Raw genomic sequence first — 12,617 nt, 5'->3', positions numbered from 1 at the left:
AAAAACAAATACTGTCATACTCACGAGAACCATCCGATGCCACAACCAAAGCAAGGAAGAGGTTTGTCATAATAAGCTCCACTTTCTACCTCGTCCACATCTTTTACAAGTGTATATCTTCCTTTCCCACAAACCATAGCATCTATCATACAAAGCTAATGTCTCTTAGTTGATGGAAAAGGTAAGCAAAAGACCAAATTTTTTTTGCAGGAGTTCTATAGATGAACATAACAACAATAGGGTACATCTTAAAAAGAGTTTCTCAAAATGGATTGAGAAAGGGCATGTAGTGTAGTGAAGGGTGATGGTACCTTTAAGAGCAGAGTAATATTTAGCAGCTGGTCTGACGAGACTGGCATGCTTATCACCAATGGATTTTACCAGCTCTGAACTTGCATCTCCACTCTCTTTAACAGCTGCAAAATCAACAGACAGATAAATCCAACGAGGTGAGAAAACTCTACTATACATGGATATGATTAGGGACAGTCTAACTCATCTATAAAGTCAAGGCCATGGTTCTTCCCTTAATCCAAGAAATCATAGTTTGTGGGTATAAAAACAGGACACAATTTCATGAAATTTAAACTACAACTTAGAGGCTTAGAGCTAAGTAAAGTACAGATTTTTGAGGACTAATATGATAACAAAAAGCACATAAGAGGGGTGAAAAGATGATTACTTTCCCCCATAAGTAGACGAGCGTTGATGAATGTCAAAAGCTCGATCTTTAAAATTGTCTCTGCAATAAAACAAAAACAGAGATGGTGGGTTTCAGCTAAAACCCTAGGCAGCAATCAAACCCCAACACAGAAATTGAAATTAGCACAAAAGAACCATGAAAAAAAAAACCAGAGTCTAGAATCAGACTAAACAGGAAAAAACAAAAACATATATTGAAGAAGTCTAAAAAAAAGCAGTTCGAATCCATGAGGAGAATGAATCCAGCTCTCGGAGATCGTTCCGGAAAGTAAAACGAAAACGACGAACTCACCGAGGAGATTGATTGAAAGAGAGAAGAGGGCAGATGAATCACGTATCAAAAGAGACAGAGAGAGAGAGAGAGAGAGAGAGAGAGAGAGAGTCGTCGTGCTTCGTCTTCTTCTGCTGGTTCTGCTGCTTGTTCAACTTCGTCGTCAGCGTGCCAAATGCGTAGAGAGCGGAAGAAAAATTAAGTCTTTTTTTCCTTTTTTTTTGGCCTAAAGCAAGTTTTGTCTCTTTTCTATTTTGCTTAATTGGAAAACATTAAAACCAAACTATTCGTTTTTTTTTTATGATTACACACTATTTTATTAATTATAACCAAACCATTCGTCCACTATAGCATTTGTTTATTGTATAGATTACAACACTTAATGGTGTTTTTAAGATTGAATCAACTCATCATCCATTAAAAATGCTTACTTAAAAAAAAAAAAAAAAAAAAAAAACAGAGTAGCGTTATACATTAAGAAAAAAGTTTGACCAATAAAAAAAGAGATTAAAAAAAAAATGTAAGTTTAATCCAACTGGACACAAGTTACCAAACACTTCACAGTTTTATCATTTTAGTTGATTTCTTCCATCCATGTGGTGTTTATCTAGTGATTTATGACATTTTCTTTGATTTTGGTAATATTATGACAATTTGATTAGTACTAGGACTAAATAAAATCAACCTGCTTTTAAGTAATCCACAATATAATAAAAAAAAGTAGATATATACTACTTCACATTCAAAAGAGAAGACCATTCCTCGAAGAAAATTAATCACAAGATTATAAAATTGAAATTAATTATAATTATTATGGGCTATATGAAACATTTTTGTAAGTGGGGGGGAGTCGGAGAGATGAGTCAAGGACAAGTCAACTACCAATAAAGTCTTCGTCTTCTTCTTCTTCTTCATTGTCATGAGCTACACGACGTCTACTGTTGTTCGTCATTCCTCTCACCTCTATCCTTCTGATCTCTGACCTTGTGTGTTTTATCTGCTACTCTGTTTCAACGATTTTGATCTCACAACCAGAGAACATGAACAGAGGCAGCTTGATCCCTAATCCCATCTCTCTCCCTCCTCCTGAACAGTCCATCTCCAAATTCTTGTAAACTCTCTCTCTCTCTCTCTCTCTCTCTCTCTCTCTCTTTGGATTCTTTTTATTTATTTTAGGGCATTATCTGCTAATGTTTCTTCGGATCCTGCCCTTTTTGAATTTTAGATTTCTTGTTAGGATTTTACATCAAATTCCGTGAATCAGAATAGTTCACTCACAGTTCTCTGTTTTTAGGATTTGTTGTTCACACCATTTTGCGATTCCTACAGTGTTCACTTAGACTATAGTGATTGTTATTCTGACATTGTAAATAAAAAATGGATAGAACACAGAGTGGAACATTCAAGGATGGAGACCTTAGAGTGAATAAAGATGGAATCCAGATCGTGTCTCAATCTGAACCAGGAGCTGTAAAGTTTTGTTCATTTATATGCTTCTTGAAGTTGATAGATCTCACTCTCCATGATTTTTTTCTGTTTTCTTTTTGTTGTGTGCTACATACAGCCACCTCCTATTGAGCCATTGGACAACCAATTGAGTTTGGGAGATCTAGAAGTGATCAAAGTCATTGGCAAAGGAAACAGTGGTAATGTCCAGTTAGTGAAACACAAACTCACTCAGCAGTTTTTCGCTCTCAAGGTCCGATTCCATATTCCATTCTGTTTTGGTGTTTCCATGTTGCCTTCTTTTTTCCCGAGTGTCTTCCTTCTCTCAAGATTCATAATATGTTTCAGGTCATTCAAGTGAACACAGAAGAATCGACATGTAAAGCGATTTCTCAGGAGCTTAGGATAAACTTGAGCTCGCAATGTCCATTTCTAGTCTCATGTTATCAGTCTTTCTACCATAACGGTCTCGTTTCAATCATATTGGAGTTCATGGATGGTGGATCCCTTGCTGACTTGTTAAAGAAAGTCGAAAAAGTTCCTGAAAACATGCTCGCTGCCATCTGCAAGCGAGTACTCTACGCTAAATCTTTAAACATCGTTTCTATTTTTTTTATATCTTCTGTAAGAAAAGCACATAACTAAAGCTCTTTCTTCTCTACTATATATTATGCAGGTGCTACAAGGTCTTTGCTATATTCACCATGACAGGCGAATCATTCATCGGGACTTAAAACCTTCGAACTTGCTAATCAATCATAGAGGTGAAGTCAAGATCACAGACTTTGGTGTCAGCAAGATCTTGACGAGCACGAGCAGTCTAGCTAATTCTTTTGTGGGCACATACCATTATATGTCTGTAAGTCTTCTCCATTCACCTCATAACACTCAGTATAGGCACATTACTCAGTTTCGAGACTTAAAAAAGGTTTTATATGAACTACGGTATTACCATGTTTTGCAGCCAGAGAGAATCAAGGGAAGTGTGTACAGTAGCAAGAGCGATATATGGAGCTTAGGACTGGTTTTACTCGAATGTGCAACGGGTAAATTCCCGTATACTCCTCCAGAACACAAAAAGAAATGGAATAGCGTGTACGAGGTCGTGGACGCTATTGTTGAAACTGCACCTCCTAGTGCACCTTCCCATCTGTTTTCTCCAGAGTTTTGCTCCTTCATCTCGCAATGGTGAGACCACAGATAATTTTTCAAACCGTTTCATCTCATGCATTCTTTGTTTTCTGTAACAAGTAGGCCACTTGAAATGATGCTTTTAACTTGTGTAGTATACAAAAAGATCCAAGAGACAGAAAATCTGCAAAGGAGCTTCTGGTGCGTAAATCTTACAAAGACTCTTGTGTGTCTTTCTTCTACTAATATGTCTTGGACCACCTTTAACGACTTGTTTTGTTGCAATTTTTCTGGTGAATAGGAACACAAGTTCGTGAATATGTTTGAAGATGCAAATCTATCCGCTTACTTTACCAACGCAGGATCTTTGATTCCCCCACTTGCTAACTAGAACCGAGTTTGAGCAATCGTTTTTACCACCAAGTTCTAGTTCATATCCCACTAGAAAGACAAAATCTACGACATGTTTTGACTTTATAAAAGACTAATCTACAAACTTCGATTTACTTGTGTACTACTTTCAAATCACTCTTACATACACATCTACAATTTGTGTTTTAGACAGTAATATATCTTTCAGTTTTCGTAAAAGTACTACATTTTATTGAATGTTGTAACCATATTACAATTAGCCCTGGTGGAAAAATACAAGGGGCATTTTTTAGAACGTCAAGACAATGGCTTAACACATTAAGCTACATTATCTCATAAAGCTTGTTAGTTAAAAAATAATAATTTAACAATAACCACAAATTAATACTAGTAAATATTTTTTCTTTTGAGAGACCCATATTCATTTTAAAAAATTAAGAAAAAGGACCCTCTCTGCCTCAGTTCAAGGGTTTGCTCTTGAGTTTCCTCTGAGGCTTCAAATCAACCACCACCACACTTATGTTGTCTTTGCTTCCTCTCTGTATCGCCAGCTTTGACAAATACTCAGCAGCAGACATCGCCGCGGGATCTTTCCCTTCCTTTCTCCTCTCATCCGCGAGCAACGACGCATCCCCAGCCACCGCATTTTTCTTGTGCCACAAGAGTATCCGCTTCCTCGCCATCTCACACGCCTCCTCATCCGTCATTACATCCCAAACCCCGTCACTCGCAAGAATCAGACAGTCGTCTTCTTTAACTCTCTTCACAGCCGTCACTTCCGGATCAGGAATGATGGACGGTTTCAAGTATCTATCGCCTGTTGCAAATGTCACATATTCGTAAGCAAAAAAAAGGTTTCTATTTCAAGAAAGCTTTAGGGTGAAGAAACATAAAGAAAGCTTACCAATTGATCTCGACATGGCGAGAACACCAAAAACACGAGCTCCGTTCCACTGGATCACTTTCCCTCCCGCGGCTTCAATCCTCGCCGCTTCATCTTCTCTATCCGGCTACACACATAACAACAACACACATCAGAAAAATGGATTCATAGAACTCCTAAATAGCAAATCACAACCAAATCTAACTATAGATCTTGAGTCTGTATAAAGCTTACTTTGTGGTCAACGGATAAAGGAAGCGCAGTTTTCCCGCGGCAAAGAACGGCTCTAGAGTCACCGCAGTTAGCAACAAAGATATGAGTCGGGAAAACAACGGAGACCACAGACGTTGACCCAACCGTCTCCGGGGCAACAGACTCAATCTCCGAGTCAACTCTCAGAAAAGAATTGAAAAGAGCTCTCTTCCACTTCTCCAGCCACGTATCACCATCGCAGAGCATAGGTTTCTCCTTTGCTATCTCCTCCGCTAAAGCCAAATGCATCCTCTCTCTACAATAGTTCGCTACCTATAACACAAACCAAAATCAAGACTCTTTGCAAAATTTGATAAAACCCCAAATCGAAAGACCCAATCTTTTTTATTACCTGAGAACCGCCATGACCGTCGTAAACACCAAAGAAATGAGCAGTTGACTGAGGATTGAAACGACCATCAAGCAACGAATCAGAGGAAGATTGAAGGAACCTTGGAATGGTGGAGACAGCATCTTCCATCTCAGGCCTTCTTCCACAGATCGAAGTCACACCGTATAAAGGAATACTCTTGAATTCGAACAGACTCCTACTCTCTGTTCTGCTAATCATCTTCTTCTCCCTCTGAACAACATCTGAGGCGTTGTTGATCCCATCTGCGGCGGAGATGGGATCAACGACGACAATATCAGCAGCTGCTGATTCCTTCATGTTCAGATTAGGAGAATTGATCCGAGAAATCAAAACTTTCCTAGATTCAGAACCGTGAGACGCGGAAACAGAGCATGAGGTTAGATCTCCTCCGTTGTCGGAGGCTTGAGTTGAGTATTGTTGTTGGTTGCTGATGCAGTAACCTTTACCCAACCTGATCCCTGTGAAATTCATCTGGGTTTCGGAGAATGGTCTGAAAGGACCAGCGATCGATGATGATACTTCTTCCATTAAGGTAAAGGTTTGATCTTTTTTTTTTTGTGTGTATGTGTGTGTGTGTGTGGTTGATCTATTAAGAGATTAAAGCTCCAATGGAACAAAACTGAAGATGTCTAAAAGAGAAGAAGGTATAGTTAGGAAGACAAGAAACACATGACTCTTATGAAAAAAGGGAAAGCAAAGACAAGCGCATGAAGATTTTTCCCGGGAAAATCACAACACAGAGAGAAAAAAGAAGAGTTGAATTTTGTTAAGGAGGGGGGTATCCTGGATTGTGGGTAATTCGTTACAACCTCTTAATTGATGATTTTGTAACCTTCTCGATCGATCTCTCTCTCTATCGCTCTCTCTGCAATTAATTTCCAACTATAACGAGATATCTAGATTCATCTATCTATCTATTAGAAGATTACATAAAAAGTTGAAAAAAAAGGGAAGACTTGTTCTAAAATTTGGTTTGTGTTCTTCTTTCAGATTAGAAAGACAAGGAAAGAGGAAAAATAATGGGGGGTAGGCTAAAATGCTAATGCAACAATTGCTTCGAATCTACTATTTATGTACACATATATAATATAAAGGAGCTATTAATTATTTTGTTGGTTTATATAATAAGGGTCGTTCTTGAAATTTTAAAAATCTATTAAAATGATAAAAAAAGACACATGCTTCGTTTTTCCATTTCTGTTTCTTTTCCTTTTTGTTTTGTCAAGCAAAATATGTTTTGCTTTTTTAACTTTAGTTAGGTCATCAGTTTTAATTGAATTTTTTTATATAGTATATTGTTTTCATAACGTGACTTTCATTAAATGACGTGTCGTGGTCGGAGTTTAAATCTTGTCATTTATTTGTCATATAGTATATTTTTAATCATCTTCATAAATAGAAGTTTTTAAATACACATCAAAGCATTATTCGTAGCTTCTAATCATTAGACTAATAAAAACATACAAATATAAATAAAATTTAAAAATTTAATGTCATTTTCAGTATTAGAACAATTCTTAATCCATACAAAGAGATAAGAAAGAAACGAGAGCGTTTTATATTCTCAAACAATTGAAGACCACCGGTAAAATATCTCAATAATAATAATTTAACTAAAGAGAATCCTTTTATTATTCGTCTAATAATTTAAAAATTATTGATTTTTTGAAAACCGTTTTTTGGTCAAACTTGAAACCAGAACTATTGTTTGTAATCTGTTTAGCATAGGAAACCAAAACCATTTTATGCAGTAGTATTCTATTCATTATATGGGATTAAAACAAACCTAAATTTTTTGANTCATAATTATCTTTTTTTTAAAATCTAAAAAAAAAAAAAAAAAAAGTAGAACTGCTATAGCTGGAAAATTTGGTCTTTGTAGTTACAGACCCAAAAAAAAAAAGAGATTAGTCGCTGAAATATTAAAAAAATATGTTAAAAATCATATAAACCTTTTCCAAAATATAATATTATTTTCTCTCAATTTTGTCATACAAGACAAAGAGATTCAAGGTCATGGAAGTCCATTAATTGGACCAAACTATATATATACTTTATATTTTATTTGACCAGAGAAAATAATAGAAAACATAATTTTGCGTGTTGTCGCGATATAAATTAGAAAAAAAAGAAAAAACATGATTCCTATTGTAATATATAGATGGATAGATTAATGGACATAAATAATGCAACGACCCAAAAGAAAAGACTAGAGAGAACATGAATAATAGTATAACAGAGGAGGAGTACAGGACCCACGTTTTTACCAGCCAAGAATAAAACCGGTGGATGAGCGACACGTACACCGGAGAAAAAGTCCGATTTTGGGAACCAGAGAGGGTGACGTGTACGGTTTAAGATGTGTTAGTTGGGTTGCGGTGGCCGAAGATGAAGAAGAACCAAGTTTTTCTTTTTTCTTTTTGTTTTGATAAATAATAAAAAGGTTCATTGCACTGACAAAGACAGCAACCTTTTTTTATATATATATATTATTTTCTTCTTCGTCCTCATTAAATTCCGTAAATATCTTGTCTTTAAACTCTCTCTTTATTTTATTTTTTTCCTTTCTTTCTTAAATCAGTATAATATCTCAAAGATGGATTCTTCAACAGACAGATAAGAAAGAAGGAAGTCTATATTCAAAGTTTCCATATGTTTTGATGCCACTTGTGCTGTACTCTTTGGACAATGTGTGTCATGATATTATTGTTATTCAAATAGGGAAATGTGTGAAAGTGGGCTTTGAATGATGATGATGATGATGATGATGATGATGGACAACAGACAAAATACTCCCACAAGACACCTACCTCAAATGTAATGAACCAATCATCTACTCTTTTTACAAGTTATTACAACATGTTGTAAAGAAAAACACATCGCCATGTCTATATCTATATGTGGTTAGCTTTCCTTGCGATTGAGGGCAACGTAGTAGGGTTGTTAAACTTGTAACAAAAAAAAAAACAGAACTAATACAATTGAACGGTACCTAACTACCTATATTATTACCCCATTAACAAAATAATTAAATAAGGTGTAAAGTGGTATATGATTACATCCATTCAAGTTCTCGATGTCTCCCATTTTTGGTGAAACATACTACTTGATGAGTTCTTTCTCATATGCAACATACAACACTCTCTTGTTTCCCTTCTTTATTTTCAACTCTTCAGTTTTTTGTTTTCTTTTCCATCTTTTATGAGCCCACAATCTCATTACACCATCACAACGTAAATGAACCCTTCATAGTCATAGTGAGGACTTTTATCAATGTCTTAGATCTATTTGGAATTGTTGACCAAAATAATCCCTATAGTAATTAGAAGACTCTTAAGAGGGCCAACCTGTTATCGGGCCTTGAACGTTTCCAGGAAGGGATTAAGCAAAGGTTCAAATCTATCTACTCATGATTTCTTGGACCAAGTCACTTCAGAGTTCAGACAACATTATTACCGTTGACTTGACTTTATGAGTCAACTAACAAAACCTCATCTTCTCTATGAGCAGATCGATCGCCATGAGAAGCTAATAATTTAACTATTAGTTAGTTTGCTCAGACAAAGTAAAAAAACAGCGAGAGAAATCATCGAAATGGATTTCATCTCATCCCTACTAGTGGGTTTAGCTCAGGGGTTGTGTGAATCTTTGAATATGGCAGAGAGAAGAGGAGTTAAGGTTGATCTTAGACAAGCCATCACTGAACTCGAAACAGCCATCGGTGATTTGAAGGCCACACGTGATGACCGGAATTTACGGATCCAACAAGACGATCTAGAGGGACTAAGCTGCTCAAATCGTGCCAGAGAGTGGCTTAGTGTGGTGCAAGAAACGGAGACTAAAACAGCCTCAATTTTAGCAAGGTTTAGACGTCGGGAACAGCGGACGAATATGCAAAGGAGATGCCTCGGTTGTTTCGGTTGTGCCGACTACAAACTGTGCAAGAAGGTTTCTGCGACACTGAAGTCCATCGGTGAGCTGAGACAACGCTCCAAAGATATAGAAACAGATGGCGGGTCAATTCAAGTGACTTGTAGGGAGATACCGATCAAGTGCGTGGTCGGAATTACCACGATGATAGAACAGGTTTTGGATTTACTAAGTGAAGAAGAAGAAAGAGGAATCATCGGGGTTTATGGACCCGGTGGGGTTGGGAAGACAACTTTAATGCAGAGCATTAACAACGAGCTGGTCACAAAAGGCCATCCGTATGATCTTCTGATATGGGTTACGATGTCCAGGGAATTCGGCGAGTGTACAATTCAGCAAGCTGTTGGAGCGCAGTTGGGTTTATCTTGGGGCGAGAAGGAGACCGGGGAACAAAGAGCTTTGAAGATACACAGAGCTTTGAAACAGAAACGGTTCTTGTTGCTGCTCGATGATGCCTGGGAAGAGATAGACTTGCAGAAAACTGGAGTTCCTCGACCTGACAGGGAAAACAAATGCAAGGTTATGTTCACAACACGGTCTATGGCATTATGCAGCATTATGGGTGCGGATTGCAGGTTGAGAGTGGACTTTCTGGAGAAGCAATACGCGTGGGAGCTCTTCTGTGATAAAGTTGGGAGAAAAGATATCTTGGAGTCACCGTCGATTCGCCGGCTCGCTGAGATTATAGTGAGTAAATGTGGAGGATTGCCACTCGCATTGGTCACTTTAGGAGGAGCCATGGCTCACAGAGAGACCGAAGAAGAGTGGATCCACGCTAGTGAAGTTCTGACTAGATTTCCAGCAGAAATGAAGGGTATGAACTATGTATTTACCCTTTTAAAATTCAGCTACGACAATCTCGAGAGTAATCTGCTCCGGTCTTGTTTCTTGTACTGCGCTTTATTCCCAGAAGAACATTCTATAGAGATCGAACAGCTTGTTGAGTACTGGGTCGGAGAAGGGTTTCTCACCAGTTCCCGTGGCGTTAACACCATTTACAAGGGATATTTTCTGATTGGGGATCTGAAAGCGGCATGTTTGTTGGAAACAGGGGATGAGAAAACACAGGTGAAGATGCATAATGTGGTAAGAAGCTTTGCACTGTGGATGGCATCTGAACAGGGGACTTATAAGGAGCTGATCTTAGTAGAGCCTAGCATGGGACTAACTGATGCCCCTAAAGCGGAAAATTGGCAAAAAGCGTTGGTGATTTCATTGTTAGATAACAGAATCCAGACCTTGCCTGAAAAACCTCTATCCCCGAATCTGACAACACTGATGCTCCAACAGAACAAGTATTTGAAGAAGATTCCAACAGGGTTTTTCATGCGTATGCCTATTCTCAGGGTCTTGGACTTGTCTTTCACAAGTATCACCGAGATTCCGTTGTCCATTACGAATTTGGTGGAGTTGCATCATCTGTCTATGTCAGGAACAAAGATAAGTGCATTGCCCCAAGAGCTTGGGAATCTTAGAAAGCTGAAGCATCTGGACCTACAAAGAACTCAGTTTCTCCAGACGATCCCACGAGATGCCATATGCTGGCTGAGCAAGCTCGAGGTTCTGAACTTGTATTACAGTTACGCGGGTTGGGAACTACAGAGCTTTGGAGAAGATGTGGTAGAAGAACTCGGGTTTGCAGACTTGGAATACATGGAGAATCTAACCACACTCGGTATCACTGTTCTCTCACTGGAGACCCTAAAAACTCTCTACGAGGTAGGCGCCTTGCATAATTGCATACAGCATCTGCACGTTGAAGAGTGCAATGGTCTCCTTCACCTCAATCTCCCGTCACTTGCTAACCATGGTAGGAGCTTGAGAAGACTTAGCATAAAAAGTTGCCATGACTTGGAATACCTGGTTACACCCACAGATGTCGAAAATGATTGGCTTCCAAGTCTAGAGGTTCTGACTTTAAACAGCCTCCAAAAATTAAGCAGAGTGTGGGGAAATTCTGTAAGCAAAGAGTGTCTGAGGAATATCCGTTGCATTAACATTTCACACTGCCACAAGCTGAAGAACGTCTCATGGGTTTCGCAGCTCCCAAAGCTAGAGGTGATTGACCTGTTAGACTGCAGAGAGCTAGAGGAATTGATAAGTGAACACGAGAGTCCATCTGTTGACGATCCAGCATCATTTCCAGCCCTGAAGACTTTGACATTTAGGGATCTCCCAGAAGTAAGAAGCATCCTTCCATCTCAATTGTCTTTCCAGAAACTAGAAACTTTAGTCATCACAAATTGCCCCAAAGTGAAAAAACTGCCATTTCAGGAGACGGTCCAAATGAACTTGCCAACAGTTTACTGTTGTGAGAAGNACCCACAGATGTCGAAAATGATTGGCTTCCAAGTCTAGAGGTTCTGACTCTAAACAGCCTCCAAAAATTAAGCAGAGTGTGGGGAAATTCTGTAAGCAAAGAGTGTCTGAGGAATATCCGTTGCATTAACATTTCACACTGCCACAAGCTGAAGAACGTCTCATGGGTTTCGCAGCTCCCAAAGCTAGAGGTGATTGACCTGTTAGACTGCAGAGAGCTAGAGGAATTGATAAGTGAACACGAGAGTCCATCTGTTGACGATCCAGCATCGTTTCCAGCCCTGAAGACTTTGACATTTAGGGATCTCCCAGAAGTAAGAAGCATCCTTCCATCTCACTTGTCTTTCCAGAAACTAGAAACTTTAGTCATCACAAATTGCCCCAAAGTGAAAAAACTGCCATTTCAGGAGACGGTCCAAATGAACTTGCCAACAGTTTACTGTTGTGAGAAGTGGTGGGATGCACTAGAAAACGATCAACCAAATAAAGAGCTTTACTGCTTGCCGCGCTTCGTTCCAAATTGATATAGAAGCTATGAGTCCTCTGTAAATTATGGACATAAAGACAAATAAATATTAATTATTATGCGAGAGAAATGTTAAGTTAAGAGTTTGAGAAGACTTGACCAACATGGCAGCTGCATGGATTTTCCACTGCTGCCTGTAACATGTAGCTTTAGAAACAAAACAGAGCAGACTATAGCTAAAGAGAGGTCATGGAGAATACAAAAGCAAAACCATATAAAACAGATGAAATGGCATAAGAATGACAAGAAACCTGAGAACTGTTTCTATTAAATGCAGAAATTTCAAATTTCACATTGCCAAAACATTAGATAAGCATCAGTATCTCATGAGACTTGGGGAAAGGGTTCAGAGGAAATAAGAGAGGTGACAACTGTTGACATTAGATATGAAAAAAAAAAAAAAAAAAAAAAA

At 38.2% G+C, this 12,617-nt stretch overlaps 4 protein-coding genes across 4 annotated transcripts in view; 2 read left to right on the top strand and 2 right to left on the bottom strand.

Annotated features, from left to right (window-relative positions):
* LOC104722354 (60S ribosomal protein L18a-like protein) overlaps window positions 1–1,197 on the bottom strand; it is a 2,232-nt gene extending 1,035 nt beyond the window's left edge. Inside the window, exons 1-4 of the mRNA XM_010440504.2 lie at window positions 995–1,197; window positions 683–742; window positions 312–416; window positions 25–142 (exon numbers count right to left, since the gene is read on the bottom strand). Of these exons, the coding sequence (XP_010438806.1) occupies window positions 25–142; window positions 312–416; window positions 683–692 (233 nt within the window). The 5' untranslated portion in view covers window positions 693–742; window positions 995–1,197. The remainder of the gene's footprint in view (window positions 1–24; window positions 143–311; window positions 417–682; window positions 743–994) is intronic.
* LOC104722348 (mitogen-activated protein kinase kinase 1) lies at window positions 1,798–4,141 on the top strand. The gene is made up of 8 exons (XM_010440498.2): window positions 1,798–2,084; window positions 2,359–2,443; window positions 2,538–2,672; window positions 2,768–2,992; window positions 3,096–3,278; window positions 3,384–3,607; window positions 3,706–3,751; window positions 3,852–4,141. Exons 1-8 carry the CDS (start codon window positions 2,014–2,016, stop codon window positions 3,939–3,941), a joined length of 1,059 nt encoding a protein of 352 aa, XP_010438800.1. The 5' UTR covers window positions 1,798–2,013; the 3' UTR covers window positions 3,942–4,141.
* LOC104722349 (protein phosphatase 2C 56) lies at window positions 4,131–5,960 on the bottom strand (the record flags this gene model as incomplete). Its single annotated transcript, XM_010440499.2, is given in 4 exon segments — window positions 4,131–4,739; window positions 4,827–4,932; window positions 5,040–5,330; window positions 5,410–5,960. Coding segments are annotated over 4 exon segments (1,305 nt in total). The 3' UTR covers window positions 4,131–4,380.
* LOC104722350 (disease resistance protein RPS2-like) lies at window positions 8,766–12,617 on the top strand. The gene is made up of 2 exons (XM_019232941.1): window positions 8,766–11,640; window positions 12,090–12,617. Exons 1-2 carry the CDS (start codon window positions 9,025–9,027, stop codon window positions 12,201–12,203), a joined length of 2,730 nt encoding a protein of 909 aa, XP_019088486.1. The 5' UTR covers window positions 8,766–9,024; the 3' UTR covers window positions 12,204–12,617.

The sequence above is a fragment of the Camelina sativa genome, chromosome 11, assembly GCF_000633955.1.
Source record: "Camelina sativa cultivar DH55 chromosome 11, Cs, whole genome shotgun sequence".
Lineage (NCBI taxonomy): Eukaryota > Viridiplantae > Streptophyta > Magnoliopsida > Brassicales > Brassicaceae > Camelina > Camelina sativa.
Note: the sequence above shows the minus strand (reverse complement) of the source record. Positions and strands in the feature narration are given on the sequence as shown.

Coding starts and splice junctions, on each gene's coding strand:
- LOC104722348 (XM_010440498.2), top strand. CDS start 2,014: ATGAACAGAGGCAGCTTGATCCCTAATCCCATCTCTCTCCCTCCTCCT. Junction 2,673..2,767: donor AGCAGTTTTTCGCTCTCAAG/GTCCGATTCCAT, acceptor AATATGTTTCAG/GTCATTCAAGTGAACACAGA. Junction 3,608..3,705: donor TGCTCCTTCATCTCGCAATG/GTGAGACCACAG, acceptor TAACTTGTGTAG/TATACAAAAAGATCCAAGAG.
- LOC104722350 (XM_019232941.1), top strand. CDS start 9,025: ATGGATTTCATCTCATCCCTACTAGTGGGTTTAGCTCAGGGGTTGTGT. Junction 11,641..12,089: donor AACTGCCATTTCAGGAGACG/GTCCAAATGAAC, acceptor CCATTTCAGGAG/ACGGTCCAAATGAACTTGCC.